The following is a 19,082-nucleotide window of genomic DNA, read 5'->3' as shown; positions in this document are numbered from 1 at the left end:
GGAGTTAAGAGAGGCGGGACTGCGCAGGCGTGTGACGTCGGGCAGTGAAGCGGGGAAGATTAAAAAGGACACAGCCTTATACAGCAGGCAGCGTTGTTTGCAGGCAGTGGAGTGAGCCGGGAGCAGAGTGAGGGCTTAAGAGCTTTGGCTCAACAGGCTTAGGCAGAAACGGGTGAGGCAGGGTAGGTTTAGGTTTTAGTTTTTACTGTTCTTTGAAGAAAGGGGAAAGTATGAGTGTGAGGGCAGCTTGTTGTTCTCGGTGTCGGATGTGGGACGTCCTGGAGTCTCCTAGCCTCCCGGACGTCCACATCTGCACCAGGTGTGCCGAGCTGCAGCTTCTAAGGGACTGTGTTAGGGAACTGGAGCTGCAGCTTGGTGACCTTCATCTGGTCAGGTAGAGTGAAGAGTTGATAGAGAGGAGTTACAGGCAGATGGTTACACCAGGGCCACGGGAGGCAGACAGGTGGGTCATGGTAAGGAGGGAGAAGGGGAAGAGTCAGGTACTAGAGAGTACCCCAGTGGCTGTACCCCTTGACAATAAGTACTCCTGTTTGAGTACTGTTGGGGGGGACAGCCTACCTGGGGGAAGCAACAGTGGCCATGCCTCCGGCACAGAGTCCGGCCCTGTAGCTCAGAAGGGTAGGGAAAGGAAGAGGAAGGCAGTAGTAATAGGAGACTCGATAGTTAGGGGGCCAGATAGGTGATTCTTTGGATGCAATCAGCAGACTCGGATGGTAGTTTGCCTCCCTGGTGCCAGGGTCCAAGATGTTTCTGATCACGTCCAACATATACTGAAGTGGGAGGGTGAGGACCCAGAGGTCGTGGTACATATAGGTACCAATGACATAGGTAGGAACAGGGAAGAGGTCCTGAAAGGAGAATATAGGGAGTTAGGAAGGCAGTTGAGAAGAAGGACCGCAAAGGTAGTAATCTCTGGATTACTACCTGTGCCACGTGACAGTGAGAGCAGGAATAGAATGAGGTGGAGGATTAAGGCGTGGCTGAGGGATTGGAGCAGGGGGCAGGGATTCAAGTTTCTGGATCATTGGGACCTATTTTGGGGCAGGTGTGACCTGTCCAAAAAGGACAGGTTGCACTTGAATCCTAGGGGGACCAATATCCTGTCGAGGAGATTTGCAAAGACTACTGGGGAGACTTTAAACTAGAATGGTTGGGGGGTGGGAATCAAATTGAAGAGACTAAGAGAGAGGAGGTTAGTTCACAAATACAGAAAGCTAGTAGACAGTGTGTGAGGGAGGATAGGCAGGTGACAGAGAAGGAGAGCGCTCAGACCGAAGATGTAGGGAAGAAGGAAGAGAAAGATAATAAAGTTGTTTGCACTGTTAGGGATAAACAGAGAGTAAGAGGTGGAGAGTTTCTTAAATGCATCTATTTTAAAGCTAGGAGTATTAGAGCATGGATTGATACCTGGAAATATGATGTTGTAGCTATTAGTGAAACATGGTTGCAGGGAGGGATGTGATTGGCAACTAAATATTCCTGGATTTCGTTGCTTCAGGTGTGATAGAATCAGATAGAATCCAGGGCAAGAGGGGGAGGTGTTGCATTGCTTGTCCGAGAAAATATTACAGCGGTGCTTTGGCAGGATAGATTAGAGGGCTCGTCTAGGGAGACTATTTGGGTGGAATTGAGGAATGGGAAAGGTGTAGTAACACTTATAGGGGTGTTCTATAGACCACCTAATGGGGAGCGAGAATTGGAGGAGCAAATTTGTAAGGAGATAGCAGATATTTGTAGTAAGCACAAGGTCGTGATTGCGGGAGATTTTAATTTTCCACACATAGACTGGGAAGCCCATTCTGTAACAGGGCTGGATGGTTTGGAGTTTGTAAAATGTGTGCAGGATAGTTTTTTGCAGCAATACATAGAGGTACCAACTTGAGAAGGGGCAGTGTAGGATCTCCTGTTAGGGAATGAGATAGGTCAGGTGACAGAGGTATGCGTTGGGGAGCACTTCAGGTCCAGTGAACACAATAACGTTAGTTTCAATATAATTATGGAGAAGGATAGGACTGGACCCAGGGTTGAGATTTTTGATTGGAGAATGGCTAACTTTGAGGAGATGTGAAAGGATTTAGAAGGAGTGGATTGGGACAATTTGTTTTATGGGAAGGATGTAATAGAGAAATGGAGGTTATTTAAAGATGAAATTTTGAGGGTACAGAATCTTTATGATCCTGTTAGGTTGAAAGGAAAGGTTAAAAGTTTGAGAGAGCCATGGTTTTCAAGGGTTATTGGAAACTTGGTTTGGAAAAGAGAGAGATCTACAATAAATATAGGCATCATGGAGTAAATGAGGTGCTCGAGGAATATAAAGAATGTAAAAAGAATCTTAAGAAAGAAATTAGAAAAGCTTAAAGAAGATATGAGGTTGCTTTGGCAAGAAGGTGAAAATAAATCCAAAGGGTTTCTACAGTTATATTATTAGCAAAAGGATAGTGAGGGATAAAATTGGTCCCTTAGAGAATCAGTGGACAGATATGTGTGGAGCCAAAAGAGATGGGGGAAATTTTGAACAATTTCTTTTCATCGGTATTCACGAAGGAGAAGGATATTGAATTGTGTAAGGTAAGGGAAACAAGTAGGGTAGTTATGGAAACTATGACGATTAAAGAGGAGGAAGTATTGGCGCTTTTGAAGAATATAAAAGTGGATAAATCTCCAGGTCCTGACAGGATATTCCCTAGGACCTTGAGAGAAGTTGGTGTAGAAATAGCAGGGGCTCTGACAGAAATATTTCAAATTTCATTAGAAACAGGGATGGTGCTCATGTGGTTCTGTTGTTTAAAAAGGGTTCTAAGAGTAAACCTAGCAATTATCACCCTGTAAGTTTGACGTCAGTGGTGGGTAAACTAATGGAAAGTATTCTTAGAGATGATATATATAATTATCTGGATAGACAGGGTCTGATTAGGAGCAGTCAACATAGATTTGTGTGTGGAAGGTATGTTTGACAAATCTTATTGAATTTTTTGAAGAGGTTACTAGGAAAGTTGACGAGGATACAGCAGTGGATATTGTCTATATGGACTTCAGTAAGGCCTTTGACAATGTTCCACATGGAAGGTTAGATAGGAAGGTTCAATCGTTAGGTATTAATATTGAAGTAGTAAAATGGATTCAACAGTGGCTGGATGGGAGATGCCAGAGAGTAGTGGTGGATAACTGTTTGTCAGGTTGGAGGCCAGTGACTAGTGGTGTGCCTCAGGGATCTGTACTGGGTCCAATGTTGTTTGTCATATACAGCAATGATCTGGATGTTGGGGTGGTAAATTGGATTAGTAAGTATTCAGATGATACTAAGATAGGTGGCATTGTGGATAATGAAGTAGGTTTTCAAAGCTTGCAGAGAGATTTAGGCCAGTTAGAAGAGTGGGCTGAAAGATGGCAGATGGAGTTTAATGCTGATAAGTGTGAGGTGCTACATTTTGGTAGGACTAATCAAAATAGGACATACATGGTAAATGGTAGGGCATTGAGGAATGCAGTAGAACAGAGTGATCTAGGAATAATGGTGGATAATTCCCTGATGGTGGAATCTCATGTGGATAGGGTGGTGAAGAAAACTTTTGGTATGCTGGCCTTTATAAATCAGAGCATTGAGTATAGGAGCAAACACGAGGAAATCTGCAGATGCTGGAAGTTCAAACAACACACACAAAATGCTGGTAGAACACAGCAGGCTAGGCAGCATCTATAGGGAGAAGCGCTGTCGACGTTTCGGGCCGAGAACCTTCGTCAGGACTAACCAAAAGGAGAGATAGTAAGAGGCTTGAGTATAGGAGTTGGGATGTAATGTTAAAATTATACAAGGCATTGGTGAGGCCAAATTTTTAGTATTGTGTACAATTCTGTTCACCGAATTATAGGAAAGATGTCAACAAATTAGCGAGAGTACAGAAGAGATTTACTAGAATGCTACCTGGGTTTCAGCATCTAAGTTACAGAGAAAGGTTGAACAAGTTAGGTCTTTATTCTTTGGAGCATAGAAGGTTGAGTGGGGACTTGATAGAGGTATTTAAAATTATGAGGGGGATAGATAGCGTTGACCTGGATAGGCTTTTTCCATTGAGAGTAGGGGAGATTCAAACAAGAGGATATGAGTTGAGGGTTAAGGGGCAAAAGTTTAGGAGTAACAGGAGGGGAAACTTCTTTACTCAGAGAGTGGTAGCTGTGTGGAACGAGCTTCCGGTAGAAGTGGCGGCAGAGGCAGGTTCAATTTTGTCATTGAAAAAAGAATTGGATAGGTATATGGACAGGAAAGGAATGGAGGGTTATGGGCTGAGTGCAGGTAGGTGGGACTAGGTGAGTGTAAGCATTCGGCACGGACTAGAAGGGCCGAGATGGCCTGTTTCCGTGCTGTAATTGTTATATGGTTATATGGTTATAAGTGAGTGAGCCTGACATTAGTAGGGGGAAAGTTATTGGAAATACAGGTACATAATTCATACAAACGTTTGTAGATAAAGTTGTAAAGGAAGCTTTTGGCACATTGGCTTTCATAAATCAAAGAACTGACTACAGGAGATAGGGTGTTATGTTGAAGTTGTATAAGACATTGGTGAGGCCTCATTGGAGTATTGTTTGCAGTTTTGGTCACCCGCCTATAGGAAGGATGTAAATAAGGTTGAAAGAGACAAGAAAAAAATTACAAGGGCTGGAGGACCTGAGTTATAAGGAACGATTGAACAGGTTAGGACTGTATTGCTTGGAATGTAGGAGAATGAGGGGAGATTTGACAGAGGTATGCAAAACTATGAGGGGTAAAGATTGGGCAAATGCAAGCAAGCTTCTTCCACTGAGGCTGTTTGGGACTACCACTAGAAGCCATGGGTTAAGGGAGTAAGGTGAAAATTTTAAGGGGAACATGATAGGAAACTTCTTCACTCAGAGGGTCAAGAGAGTGTGAATGAACTGCCATTGCAAGTGATGCATGCAAGCTCAATTTCAACATTTAAGAGGTTTAGATAGGCACATTTATGGTAGGGGTGTGGAGGGCTATGGTCTGAGTGTAGGTTGGCAGTTTAAATGGTTCAGCACAGACCAGATGGGCTGAAGAGCCTGTTTCTCTGCTGTACCTTTTTATGACTCTGTGACTCTAATAGGGTTCATGCATTACACTACTTCAAACAATTTGTTATTTCAGAATGGGATGTCGAAGTGATAATTGAAGAGGAAATCTTAAGAAGACAGGAGCTAGGATTAGAAGTGACACAATCACATAATTCCGACAAAAATGGAGTGGAAATTAACGAAAAGATACGTGCATTCCAAGTGATGATCCAGTGGAAACAAGAAGAACTGACACATGATTCTACTGAATTGAGGCAAGGTGACACCTTCCTTAGGGTAAAAAAGTAAATACAAAACCAACCATGCAATATCCTTTGAGATCAAAGACTTGGATAACCTGTCTGTAGATGAAACCTATAAATGAAGTGAGTCACTATTTTTTCAAAACTGTGTAAGCAGTGTAGTGTGTATAAATAAGTGTCCTGTAATGTATATATGGTAAATGTATACATGTTCAGAGGAGCAAGAGAGTGAACTCAGGCATCCATTATATTCCTGGAGCAGGGTGCAGGTGAATCAGAATCCACATATACATGTACATTTAGAGTGACCTATCCATTATTAAAGAGGCCAGACCTCAAGATATTTCCTCTCAAGACTCATCTTGGCTCATTTGGCAACAGTTTTTCTCCCCTTTCTGCAGAGCATTAATTTACAGCTCCACACATAGTTACCTTAATAATCTCCAATACATCTCACTCTGACTTACTTTCTCTTTTCCACTCATAAAATTAATTTCCTTGATCTTACCTGCCAGAATCCTTCTTTGTGCTCTGATGCCATCCTTACATTGCACACAACTCCATGTATTCAATATTTTTGCACTCTCCAGCCTCAACTGTCCCTCACCCTCCACACTTCAACCACTCTCCCAACCCCACCATCCCACTGCAGCCCAGATCCAAACAGGTCGCCATGAGGAATAAGCCCTCCAGTTTTCATTCTAACAAATCTGGCTGCTCTTTTGGAAATTGAGGTCACTAGAGGTCAACCAAAGCCTCAGCCAAGAGGAGAGGCTGTCTTGTGAGAAAATACCTGTTATTGGGCAGTGTTACCTGGCATCCACCAGCATAGAAAGTAGCTCATAGTCTGATATTGGGGCAAAAGCAAGGAAACTCCTGGCTAGTGAGGAGAGTGCTGAGGGATCTTCAGGATCAGAATAGAGGCAATGCAGAGAGAACACTCTGGTCAATATCAGGGCAGTATTGAAGGAGGACTTAGGTCATGATAGGGACAGTGCTGAGGAGTCTCTAGGTCATTATCGTGACAGTGCTGAGGGAAGACACAGGTCAACATCAGGACAATGCTGAGACTGTATGCGGATCAATATTGGATCAACACTGAGGGGTGTTCCCATGTCAACATTAGGGCAGTGCAGGGGGAGCTCTTAGATCAATATTCAAACAGGTCTGGTATGCTCCGTAGAGCCGAGCTTAGGGTACACAATGAAAATTGGTCCAGGGAAGCCTTTGCCAGACATGTCAGACAGTTTGATGCCACCCACTGCATAAGGTAGCATGGTTACAAAATGATGCCAGCCCTACCATCATCCCCGCCATAACATTTCCTCTCACAGCCCCGAGTTTGGGAGGCTGCATAGACTACATGTGCAACCGTTAACACTGAGGAGGAGTGTGGTTCAATAAGTACTTCTAGCATGGAACATCAACCCATTGATAGGACACATCCTTCCATTCCTATCACCACCACCTTCTCCTCTTCCTCTGTCTGTGACTAAGCAGGCTGTCTCAGGAGTAACTAACGCTTCTTGCTGCAATTCATCAGCAGGTTCCAGAGGTGTGTACCATAAGGGATAGGGGATTCCCACCTTTCACATGCTTCTCCTACCTTCCTGCAGGGCTTGGAAGACACTTCAAACGAGGCCTTGAAGGCACGCCTTTGCTGTGTGGTGAGAATAGTCCGCGGCCGCTTGGGTCTTTTGGGGTCTTTGAAGTCTTCACCTCCTTTGCACTGTAGCTGCCCCAGTTTGTCGGTGCAATCTTCATCATCACTTTTAGCTACATCACAGGAAGGACAGCAGATGAAAGGTCAGTAGGGGTTCACTCTGTAGGTATAGCTATCTTCATTTATTTCTGCAATTCATAACATATACTGTACAGTAACACTCACATTCCTCAGCACAAACTCAATCTCATAGTCCCTCCCACAAAACAGATTCAATCTCAATCTGCGACACAACGAGATATCCCAGTTTTATACCTGTAGAAATCCGAAACAATCATTAGACCTATAACATCCATAAGATACTAGGGCATAATTGGGATATTCAGCCCATCAAGTCTTCTCTGCAATTCCATCTTAGCTGATTTATTGCTCCTCTTAACCCCATTCTCACGCCTTCTCTCTGTAACCTTTGACACCCTTAATAATCAAGAACCCATCAACCTCTGCATTAAATATACCAAATAACTTGGAATCCACAGCCAACTGTGGCAATGAATTCCATTAGATTCACCCCCCTCTGGCTAAAAAAATTTCTCCTCATCTGTATTCTAAAGGGACGTGCTTCTATTCTGAGGCCTTCCAATATTCGATAGGTTTCAATGAGATCACCCCTATTCTTCTAAACTCCAGTGAGTATAGGCCCAGAGTCATTGAACAATCCTCATATATTAACCCTTTCATTCCTGGGATTATCTTTGTCAATGTCCTCTAAACCTTCTCCAATGCCAACACATCCTTTCTTAAATAAGGGGCCCAAAACAGCTCATAATACTCCATGCAGTCTAGCCATTGCCTTATAAAGCCTCAACATTATATCCTTGCTTTTATATTCTAGTCCTTTCAAAATGAATATAGAACAGTACAGCACAAGAATAGGCCTTCAGCCCACAATGTTGTGCCAAACAGGCTAGAAAGCAAATCAAAAACACCCAAACAGTAAGCCCTCTCACCTATGCCATGTCCATATCCCTCATCTTCCTTACATCTATGTGCCTATCCAAATGTCTCTTAAAAGCCTTTAATGTATTTGCCTCTACCACTATTGCCTCTACCACCTGTCCTCTGTCCTTCCACCTATCTTCATACCTAGCTACAAAGCCATCAATTCCTTTATCCAAATTATTGACATATAATGTGAAAATATCTAATACTGAATGAGTATGAACAAATGCCATGCTTATTTCTCATGCACAATGACAGTTCCCCGATTTTGAGTTAAGTAGCAATGAGACCAAAACTTACACACACAAAGTCTACATCAACCATCTCATTATATTGTCCCACATTCCCATCAACCCCTCCTAAATTCTACCACACAACAACACACCAGAGGTAATTTACAGCAGCCAGTCAACCTACCAATTCACACTTTATTGAGATGTGGGAGAAAAACGGATTAACTGGGGGAAATCCACGCAGTAGCAAAGAGTACCTGCAAATTCCTTACAGACAGTGTCGTGCCCAAGATAACGTTTCTCTTATAATGCTATAAGGGAATGGCTCTAATATCTGTGCCACTGTGTCACTCATTTATAGGAGTGAGTGTTATCCAGGAGAATTTACTCAACTCAACCTAGATGTGTCCCATACTAGGGTGGAATTTAATACCATGTAGTTAGTTGAAACCTGTTTAATGTCTCCCTATTTCTCATTTCCAGAAAGAGTCATGGAAATCCTTCGGGCAGGGAATCCTTCATATATTTAATGCAGCCATTCTTGAAACTCCAGCCAACATCATATTCCCTTCCCATTCTATATAAACCAGAATTGTAACCAGAATTATCAAAACAATACTATACTGGTAGAAGTAGCACTATTTTAAGCTAAATTAAAATGTATTTTGCTTAACTACAGTACTAGACCATTAGATTGATAGTAGTTAATAATTTAGCATCTGTTGCTGAAGTATCAATCAGATTTATTAAACAGGAAAGAACGCAGAGATGATTTACAAGGATGTTGCCAGGGCTAGAGGACCTGAGTTACAGGGAGAGGTTGTCCAGGCTACAACTTTATTACTTGGATTGTAGGAGAATGAGGGGAAACCTTATAGAAGAATTTAAAATTAAGAGAGGGATGCATAAGGTGTCTCAGGGCAGGGAAATGAGCAACTACACAACATTAGTTTAGAGTGAGAAGGAAAAGGTTTAAAAGGGGCCATAGGGTCAACTTTTCACACAGAGGATGATGAGTTTATGAGAACTGCCAGAGGAAGTGAAGATATAATAGTATAAATAAAGCACTTAGATATGTACATGGAGGAGTCAATCTTGGAGGGATATGGGCCAAATGCAGGAAAGTTGGACTAGATGGGGGGAGGTCACTGTGGTTGGCATGGACTGGTTACACCAAAGGGCTTGTAACTGTGCTAAATTGCTTAATAATCATGACCAATGTGGGTACCTACTGCCTTACAGAAAGGTGGTTTACACAATTCATATCCCAAAAACAAAATCCACCTTATTGATTAGATCTACATGGATACAATCATTAATATTTTTGCTCGCTTTGATAAGGACAATAAAGAACTAGTGATGAGGCTCTTACTCTGGACAGAGGAACTATACCAACACTGAACATACATGAAGTGAGGTGTGTACTCTGTAATGTCAACACATGCAGAGCAGCAAGATGAGATGGAGTACCTAGATGGGTCCTCAGGGAATGCATTGACCATCTGGAAGAAGTTCTGACGGGTAATTGCAACCATCATACCAATCCCCAAGATGTCAGCGCCAACATTTCTTAATGACTACAGATCGTATGGCTCTCACTATGACTATGGCTATGGCTATGGCAATGACTATGGCTCTCACTCTCATAGTTGCCAAGTGCTTGGAAATATTGGTCATGTCCAACATCAAGGACCAGCACCAGTTTGCCTACAAGTCGAATAGATCAACTGAAAATGCTATTTCTATCACCCTTCATACTGTCTTGTATCACCTGGAGCATAAAAACACTTATGTTTGGATTCTTTTCTCTGATTACAGCTCAGCCTTTAACAGCATACTACTGAACAAGCTGAGAGCTCCACTATTCAGGTCTCCACACATAAAACCTGTAATTGGATCTTGGTATTCCTCACTAATCATATGCAGATGGTGAAACTAGGCAAGTGCACATCGACCCACCCCTAACCCCAAACACAGGTGCCCCACAGGAGTGTGTGCTGAGCCCACTTCTCTGCTCTCTTCACTTATGACTGCACTCCTGCTTATGCTGCAAACTCAATCATCAAATTTTCAGATGACACAACATCGATTGCCTAATCACAAACAATAACAAATCTGCATATAGAGAGGAGGTGCTGAAATTGTCCAATTGGCGCAGGAACTACAGCCACTCAGTGGCTGAGTGAAACGGTGACTCAGCATCAAGAAGATGAAAAAAATGATAACTGATTTCAGTAAAGCAAGAGGTCCTGAACAAGCTCACTATGCATAAATGGTGAAGTAGTGGAAAGGGTCTCCACCTTTCAAATGTTTGGGGATGAACATCACTGAAAAACTCTCTTGGTCCATCGACACAACCTCAATAGTACGGAAGACACACAGCAGCGACTGTACTACCTAAGATGCTTAAGGAGAGCTAATCTGTCCCCAAAATTGCTGGCTAACTTTTATCAATGTGGGATAGAGAGCATACTGACATATGGCATGATGGTGCGGTATTCTAGCTGCAGCAAGACAGATCACAAAGCACTCCAACGACAGCTGGAGTAGGTCAGCTCAGCACATCATTGGGACTCAACTACCGGACCTGGAGACAATCTACTTCTTCCTGAGGGTTCGTGCAACTGAATAATGCTACACCCTAGCTTGCCAATGGTCTTTGTGTTATGGACTATCAAAGTCACTTGTTGCATGTAAATATGGTATTTTTAAAAATTAAAGTGTGGTGCATGCATTGTAAATATCTGTTTTGCATGGACTGGAGTAGTACAGTAATCTTGTTGTCTTGAGCAATAACAATAAAGTTCTAATCTATTCCATCCTAATATCTAACAGAAGAGACGGGCAGTGCTTGGAACAGGAAGTGAACAAGGTTGCCTGGATTCCACAGGTTGAAGATTAACCACCAGGAGGGAATGAAAAGTCATAAATTCATTAAATGCACTGCTTTATCTCCCCTTTTATTATCGTAGGCAGCTTATTACTTCTAAAAATGAAGATGTGATAAAAGGTTTTTTAGACTAACATTCAAGAATAATTCAATTGGCTTTTAACTTAAAAAAGTAGTCTTATAGAAGGAAATGAATCTGTCATGATGAAATGGTGGAGCAAAATGGATAATGGGCCAAATGGCCTATTTCTACTCCTACACCTTATGGTCTAACTACAGATGCTGGAATTTGGAGTAACAAGAAATCTGCTGAAGGAATTCAACAGCTCAAGCAGCATCTGTTGGGCAAGGGGAAAGAACTGTCAACATTTCAAATGTCTACATCAGTCCTGAAACTTTGACAATTCCTTCCCCCCAACCAATGGTCAACCTGACATCCTCCAGCAGGTTGGTTTGTTGTTCCACAAACACAAGAAAATCTGCAGATGCTGGAACTCCAACCACCACATAACATCCTGGGGGAACTCAGCAGGCCAGGCAACATCTATGGAAAAGAGTAAACAGTTGATGTTTTGGGCTGAGACCCTTCATCAGGACAGTCTTGATGAGTCCTGATGAAGGGTTGCAGCTGAAACATCAAGTGTGTACTCTTTTCCATAGATGCTGCCTGACCTGCTGAGTTCCTCCAGCATTTTGTGTGTGTTGTTTATTGTTTCAATTGGCTGACGAAGGTGGGGCCTCACAATAATGGACATGTGGGTGACAAGTGTGTATGTGATGGGGCAGGACAATCTGTTTTAGGAGTGAAACCCCCAGGCAAACTTCCAAACAAAATCAGTTAGCTTCAGTGGAGACACAAAGACTGAAATTGCTGAAATCTGGAGGAACAAATAATCTGCTGGAAGAACTCAGCAATACTGTGACAGAACAACCAACTAGCCAGTTGTATATATAAGTGATATAGTGAACTTAAGCTGGGATCACAATGCTGACCTTGCACGCAACACCTCAATGAGGCACTGAGTCTTATTTTTTGAAGACCTTTGTGGGCCGAAAGGCCTGTATTGTGCCTGTTTTCTATGTTTCTATGTTTCTAAGACCTTGAAGTCAACCAAGTACTCCAAGAATCTACAGTCAGAAATTCTTCACTTTTCTTATTAACTGCAATAACAAGATAAAGTTCCTGGTCTTGTTAAAAGTGAAATGCCAGTCTTGTCTATAATTATATAATTTTTCCATCAGAGTTGTTCCATGACAACAGAATATAACAAAGAGAAATGGCGCTACCTAAGTGCAAACCTTTCGCACACCCCACATTGTGCAAAATGCCATATTCATTTAGCACCACGGAGGGCTTCTCTGGATCCTGTTCAACAGCTGGGAGGCAGCAGAGGGGAGGTAAACATGAAATTTAGCTTAGAACTCTTGCACGTGAAGGGGAGATGGAAATGGGAACATATAGGGTTGGTGACCCTCATCTGACCAATCTTTTGTATTTTTGGCTCATCTACTCACATTCTACCTTTCCCCTTTCCGTCAATGTTCCAGCTATCCAGCACTGTACCCTAACTTTCTTCTAGTCTTCAGGTTGACCACAGTCATTGCAGCATTAACGGATGAATCACTTTTCACTTGGAATTTTATTTGGCATTTCCTTATATTGCTTATCAATGGCAAACCCTCTTAATCAAGTTTTCTGCTTAAGGGTCTCGGCCCAAAACATTGGCTGTTTTCTCTTTTCCATTGATGCTGCCTGGCCTGCTGAGTTCCTCCAGCATTTTGTGTGTGTTGCTTGGATTTCCAGCATCTGCAGGTTTTCTCTTGTTTGTAATCAAATTTTCCAATCTGTTTCAGATATCTAGCATTAATTTTTAAGTCACTAGGGCTTTCAAGTCCACAAGGATTCTCTTGAACTTCTGAGATGATCCATAGAAACTAATCTGACAGGTTGCACCTCAGCCTTCATGGCAACTGCTCTGGTCTGGACGGACGAAGCCTGCAGAAAGTGGTAAATTGACAACCCAGTCAATTATAGCCTCAGCACTTCTTTTCTCCCAGCCTACCTTCACTGTGCTTTGCTTCAGGAAGGTTAACAATATCATCAAAGATGGCTAGCCATTTCTGACTATTCCCATTTCTCTCTCTTCTATCTTCTGGGAGAAGATGTAGGAACTTAGAAGCTCAGGTGTCCAGACTTAAAACATAGAAACATCGAAAATCTACAGCACAGTACAGGCTCTTCGGCCCACAGGGTTGTGCCAAACATATCCTTACCATAGAAAATACTAGGCTTACCTATAGCCCTCTATTTTTCTAAGCTCCATGTACCTATCCAAAAGACTCTTAAAAGACCCTATTGTATCCGCCTCCACCACCTTTGTCGGCAGCCCATTCCATGCACTCACCACTCTCTGAGTAAAGAACTTACCCCTGACATCTCCTCTGTACCTACTTCCAAGCACCTTAAACCTGTGGCAACCATTTCAGCCCTGGGAAAAAGCTTCTGACTATCCACACGATCAACGTCTCTCATCATCTTATGCATCTCTATCAGGTCTCATCTTCTCATCTTCCATCGCTCCAAGGAGAAAAGGCCGAGTTCACTCAACCTATCCTCATAAGACATGCTCCCCAATCTAAGCAACATCCTTGTAAATCTCCTCTGCACCCTTTCTATGGCTTCCACATCCTTCCTGTAGTGAGGCGACCAAAACTGAGCCAGTACTCCAAGTGGGGTCCAACCAGGGTCCTATGAGTTACTTATGAGTAACTTCTTCCCCAGTGCTATCAGACTCTAAAACTAACCATCTCTTACTCATGCCCTTCCTGGCAGTGGGACATGTTCCTGTACTTTTAATTCTACCTCTCTTGGTTATTCTGCTATTGTCACTTCAGCATTTCATCTGTACTTCCTCCTCAGCTTGCACCACAGTCTGACAATAAACTAATCTAATTGCAGGCTGAATTGTGTCCCTCTCAAACTGAGTAGAATTCAAACACAATAATCCCTTACCGTTGGATTACTAATTATATACACAAGCTAAATAAGAAGTTTTCCTATTGGTTTCAAGAAGTATTCTTCCAGAAAATTTTATTGAATGCATTCCATGGAATTCATCCTCCAAACTACTTTTGCCAGTTTAATCAGCCCATTCTACAGGAAGCTTAAAATGTCCCAAACTATTCCATTACTTTGCCCAAGATTTATGTAGTATTCTGAAAAAAAACTGATCCATTTATAATCTTACCCCCCTTTAAACGATACTTTAAATAGATTAGGAAGGTTGTTCTTAGCTTACTGTTCTTCAACAGACATCATTCAAATGAATCAAATGAGTGAATGTCAACACCTGCCAATGGGAAATACTCAGCAAGTCAGGCAGGGTTTGTAGAAAGATAAATAGAGCTAACATATGAGGGTGAAGATCCTGCTCTGTGGAGGAATGAGGAATCTTGAGGTTAATTAGGTTTCTCTCTCCACAAATACTCCTTGACCTGCATTTCCTGTAGATTGTCTATTTTTTCCTTGGTGTTTATGGTAACTTGCTCTGCACAGATCAGCAGGGGCCTTTCCTGTGTAATGACAGTGACTCGTCTTCAAAAGCTGAAATATCCTGAGGATGTAAAGAACACTAAATACACTTCACATTTTTTTTTAAACTTTAGTCAGATTCACACAGCAATTCCATCTCTGTGGGAGAGGCTTCCCAGTGCCTCTTGCTCTCTCATATCTTCCACTTTGGCACAGTGTCCAATTTCTTTCTGGTTTCTCCATCTGCAAAGTGCCTTGGGCTGTTGTTCTACATTAAAAGTGCTGTACAAGATGCACCATTGCTTTGATTGTCAGATTGGAAGCCCGTGAAACTATCTCCCAGAGAGAATCTATGCCTTAAGGAGAGGAAGGAGGAGAAGTTGTGGTAAGTCATAAATCAAAGAAAGAACTGGCCTGCCACTGGAGCTCAAGGGTTTTTAAGTTCATAAATTCTTGGAAGAGTGCATGGTTGCATTTCAATGGCTGTTTTGAAAACAATGGATAACTATTTAATTTGTGCAGCACTTTCTGCAAATTGTGCAGTCAGGAGCTTGGGTGAAGGGTGAATAACTCCGGAATACGATGTGGAATGGTCTGATTCTTCTCAGCAAGCTTAGAGTGTAGACGATCAGCTCCCGCCCTGTTATTAATCACCTCCTATTCTGACAGCCCGATCCTTAGATAAAAGGAAGCGACTGAAAAACAGACTGAAATCAAAACAGGGCTGAGAAAATAAAACCCTCAATGTCTCATATTCTCAACAATGTTACTGGGCGGGATGCCAATTACATTACACTAACTGGCTCACCATGGGTTCCTAGTCTCGCTGCATTTTTCCTGCTCACACATTTTATTTACACACCTCCCCATCATCCCTCCTCCTCAAAAATAAAATCTACCATGGCCTGGAGGTCTTTGTTTCTTGTCACCCAGCCAGCTCTCTGTCCATGTCTGCACCATGCCCCTGTCCCACCTATTTTAATCTTGCGCCCTACTATGGAATCTCATCAAAATTTTCCTGGAAGTCCAAATGCAGCACATCCACTGATCCTTTTGCATTTATTCTCCTGGTATATCCTGAAAGTAGCTCGGTGCATTTGCCAAGAATGATTTTCCTTCAGTAAGTTTGTAGCAGATCGCAGGACTAGGGAGGTGTGCTGGCACGCCATGTTTGGAAAGAAATCTCACGTTTCTGTGCTTCACAAACTCTAGTCCCTCCCTGGGCAAGCACAGGCCAGCTTTCATCTCAGATTAATCAAGCATTTCCCTCTCACTGAAGCAAATGCCCATCTACCACACCTCACAACAGAGAGGGTGGGGGGAGGGAGGGTAAAAGTGGAGTGTCCATTTTCCAGTTGCCATTGCGTAAGCGGGCCAGTGCAGGAGTGGGAATCAGAGGGTTTTGGCTCACAAGACTTCAATGCAGAGGCACTGGTGAGTAACAGGTAAGGTTGAATTTATAGTAGTTAAATAAAAATACATCAAATCACAACTAATGAAACAAAGTACGTATACAGGATCAGGTGATGTGTTGTAGCTACATGATATAGGAGATGGTGGACCCAAATATGGATCCTAGTAAAGCCTCAGCATCACATCCTTGTTCTTATGTTCCGGTCCTTTCAGTCAGACAGACAGACATACTTGATTGATCCTGAGGGAAATTGGGTTTCGTTACAGTCGCACCAACCAAGAATAGTGTAGAAATATAGGAATATAAAACCATAAATAACTAAATAATAAGAAAATTATGCCAAGTGGAAATAAGTTCAGGACCAGCCTATTGGCTCAGGGTGTCTGACCATCCGAGAGAGGAGTTGTAAAGTTTGATGGCCACAGGCAGGAATTACTTCCTATGATGCACAGTATTGCATCTCGGTGGAATGAGTCTCTGGTTGAATGTACTCCTGTGCTTAACCAGTACATTATGGAGTGGATAGGAGACATTGTCCAAGATGGCATGCAACTTGGACAGCATCCTCTTTTCAGACACCACCATCAGAGAGTCCAGTTCCACCCCCACAACATCACTGGCCTTACGAATGAGTTTGTTGATTCTGTTGGTGTCTGCTGCCCTCAGCCTGCTGCCCCAGCACACAACAGCAAACAGGATAGCACTGGCCACCACAGCCTCGTAGAGCATCCTCAGCATCGTCCGGCAGATATTAAAGGACCTCAGTCTCCTCAGGAAATAGAGACGGCTCTGACCCTTCTTGTAGACAGCCTCAGTGTTCTTTGATCAGTCCAGTTTATTGTCAATTCGTATCCCCAGGTATTTGTAATCCTCCACCCTTGGATGGAAACAGGGGTCACCGGTGCCTCAGCCCACCTCAGGTCCACCACCCGCTCCTTAGTCTTTTTCACATTAAGCTGCAGATGATTCTGCTCACACCATGTGATAAAGTTTCCTACCATAGCCCTGTACTCCACCTCATCTCCCTTGCAGAGTCATCAGAAAACTTCTGAAGATGGCAAGACTCTGTGCAGTAGTTGAAGTCCGAGATATAGATAGTGAAGAGAAAGGGAGACAGGACAGTCCTCTGTGGAGCCCCAGTGCTGCTGACCACTCTGTCTGACACACAGTGTTGCAAGCGCACGTACTGTGGTCTGCCAGTCAGGTAATCAATAATCCATGACACCAGGGAAGCATCTACCTGCATCACTGTCAGCTTCTCACCCAGCAGAGCAGGGCGGATGGTGTTGAACGCACCAGAGAAGTCAAAATACATGACCCTCACAGTGCTTGCTGGCTTGTCCAGGTGGGCGTAGACACGGTTCAGCAGGTAGACGATGGCGTCCTCAACTCCTAGTCAGGGCTGGGAGGCGAACTGGAGGGAGTTGCTAAGATTGCTAAGATTGCAATTGCCTTCCTTACCTCTGATTCAACCTACAAGTTAAACTTTAGGGAACCCTGCACAAGGACTCACAAGTCCCTTTCAAGTCAAGTCAAGTCACTTTTTATTGTTATTTCGACCATAACTGCTGGTACAGTCCACAGTAAAACGAGACAACATTTTTAAGGACCATGGTGCTACATGAAACAGTACAAAAATTACACTGAGCTACATAAAAACAACACAGAAAAAGACTACTCTAGACTGCATAAAGTACATAAAACAGTGCAGGCATTACAATAAATAATAAACAAGACAATAGGGCAGTAAGGTGTCAGTCCAGGCTCTGGGTATTGAGGACTCTGATAGCTTGGGGGAAGAAACTGTTACATAGTCTGGTCGTGAGAGCCCGAATACTTCGGTGCCTTTTCCCAGATGGCAGGAGGGAGAAAAGTTTGCATGAGGGTTGCATGGGGTCCTTCATAATGCTGTTTGCTTTGTGGATGCAGCGTGTAGTGTAAATGTGGCAGGATGGCGGGAAGAGAGACCCCGATGATCTTCTCAGCTGACCTCACTATCCGCTGCAGGGTCTTGCGATCCGAGATGGTGCAATTTCCGAACCAGGCAGTGATGCAGCTGCTCAGGATGCTCTCAATACATCCTCTGTAGAATGTGTTGAGGATGGGGGGTGGGAGATGGACTTTACTCAGCCTTTCAGACTTTCCAAGTCCGATGTTTGAATTTTCTCTCAGTTTAGAAAGTAGTCCATGCCTTTATTCTTTCTATCTAGTGCATGAACATACTCTTCCCTATGTTATATACCATCTACCATTTCTTTGCCCATTCTTCCAATCTATCCAAGTCCTTCTGTAGTCTACCTGCTTCCACAATACTACCTGCCTCTGCACCTATGTTTGTATCATCTGCAAATTTGGCCACAAAGCTATCAATCCCATCATCCAAATCACTGACATATAGCATGAAAAGAAGCAATCCCAATATTGACCATTGTGGAACACCACTTGCTACCGGCAGCCAACCAGAATAGGCCCTTTTTATTCTGCTTCCTTTCCTCCTGCCAGTCAGCCGATCTTCTATCCATGCTAGTATCTTTCCTGTAATACTATGGGCTCTTACCTTGTTAAGCAGCCTCATGAGCTGCACCTTGTCAAAGGCCTTCTGAAAATCCAAGTCAACCATATCTACTAACTCTCCTTTGTTAATCCGGCCCGTTATTTCCTCAAATAATTCCAACAGATTTGTCAGACAAGATTTCCCATGAAGGAAACCATGCTGACTTCAGCCTACGTTATCATGTGCCTCCTAGTATCCCAAAACCTCATCCTTAATAATAGACTCCAGCATAAAACAGGGAACATAGAAATCTGCAGCACATTACAGGCCCTTCAGCCCACAATGCTGTGCTGACCATGTAATTTACTCCAGAAACTGCCTAGAATTTCCCTACCACATAGCCCTCCATTTTTCTAAGTTCTATGTACCTATCTAAGAGTCTGTTAAAAGACTCTATTGTATCTGCTTCCACCGCCACCGCCAGCACTGCATTCCATGCACACACCACTCTCTGTATG

General features: G+C 43.0%; 1 protein-coding gene across 2 annotated transcripts in view; it reads right to left on the bottom strand.

Moving 5' to 3' along the window:
• The window catches only part of LOC140737291 (LIM homeobox transcription factor 1-alpha-like), a 634,570-nt gene that overhangs the window by 28,640 nt on the left and 586,848 nt on the right, over window positions 1–19,082 (bottom strand). For both annotated transcript variants that reach the window (XM_073063685.1, XM_073063686.1), the window contains exon 5: window positions 6,943–7,112. In XM_073063685.1, coding sequence (XP_072919786.1) covers window positions 6,943–7,112 — 170 coding nt within the window. The remainder of the gene's footprint in view (window positions 1–6,942; window positions 7,113–19,082) is intronic.

Source organism: Hemitrygon akajei, chromosome 12 (genome assembly GCF_048418815.1).
Source record: "Hemitrygon akajei chromosome 12, sHemAka1.3, whole genome shotgun sequence".
NCBI classification, from domain to species: Eukaryota; Metazoa; Chordata; class Chondrichthyes; order Myliobatiformes; family Dasyatidae; genus Hemitrygon; species Hemitrygon akajei.
This window is presented reverse-complemented; position numbering and strand designations above follow the sequence as displayed.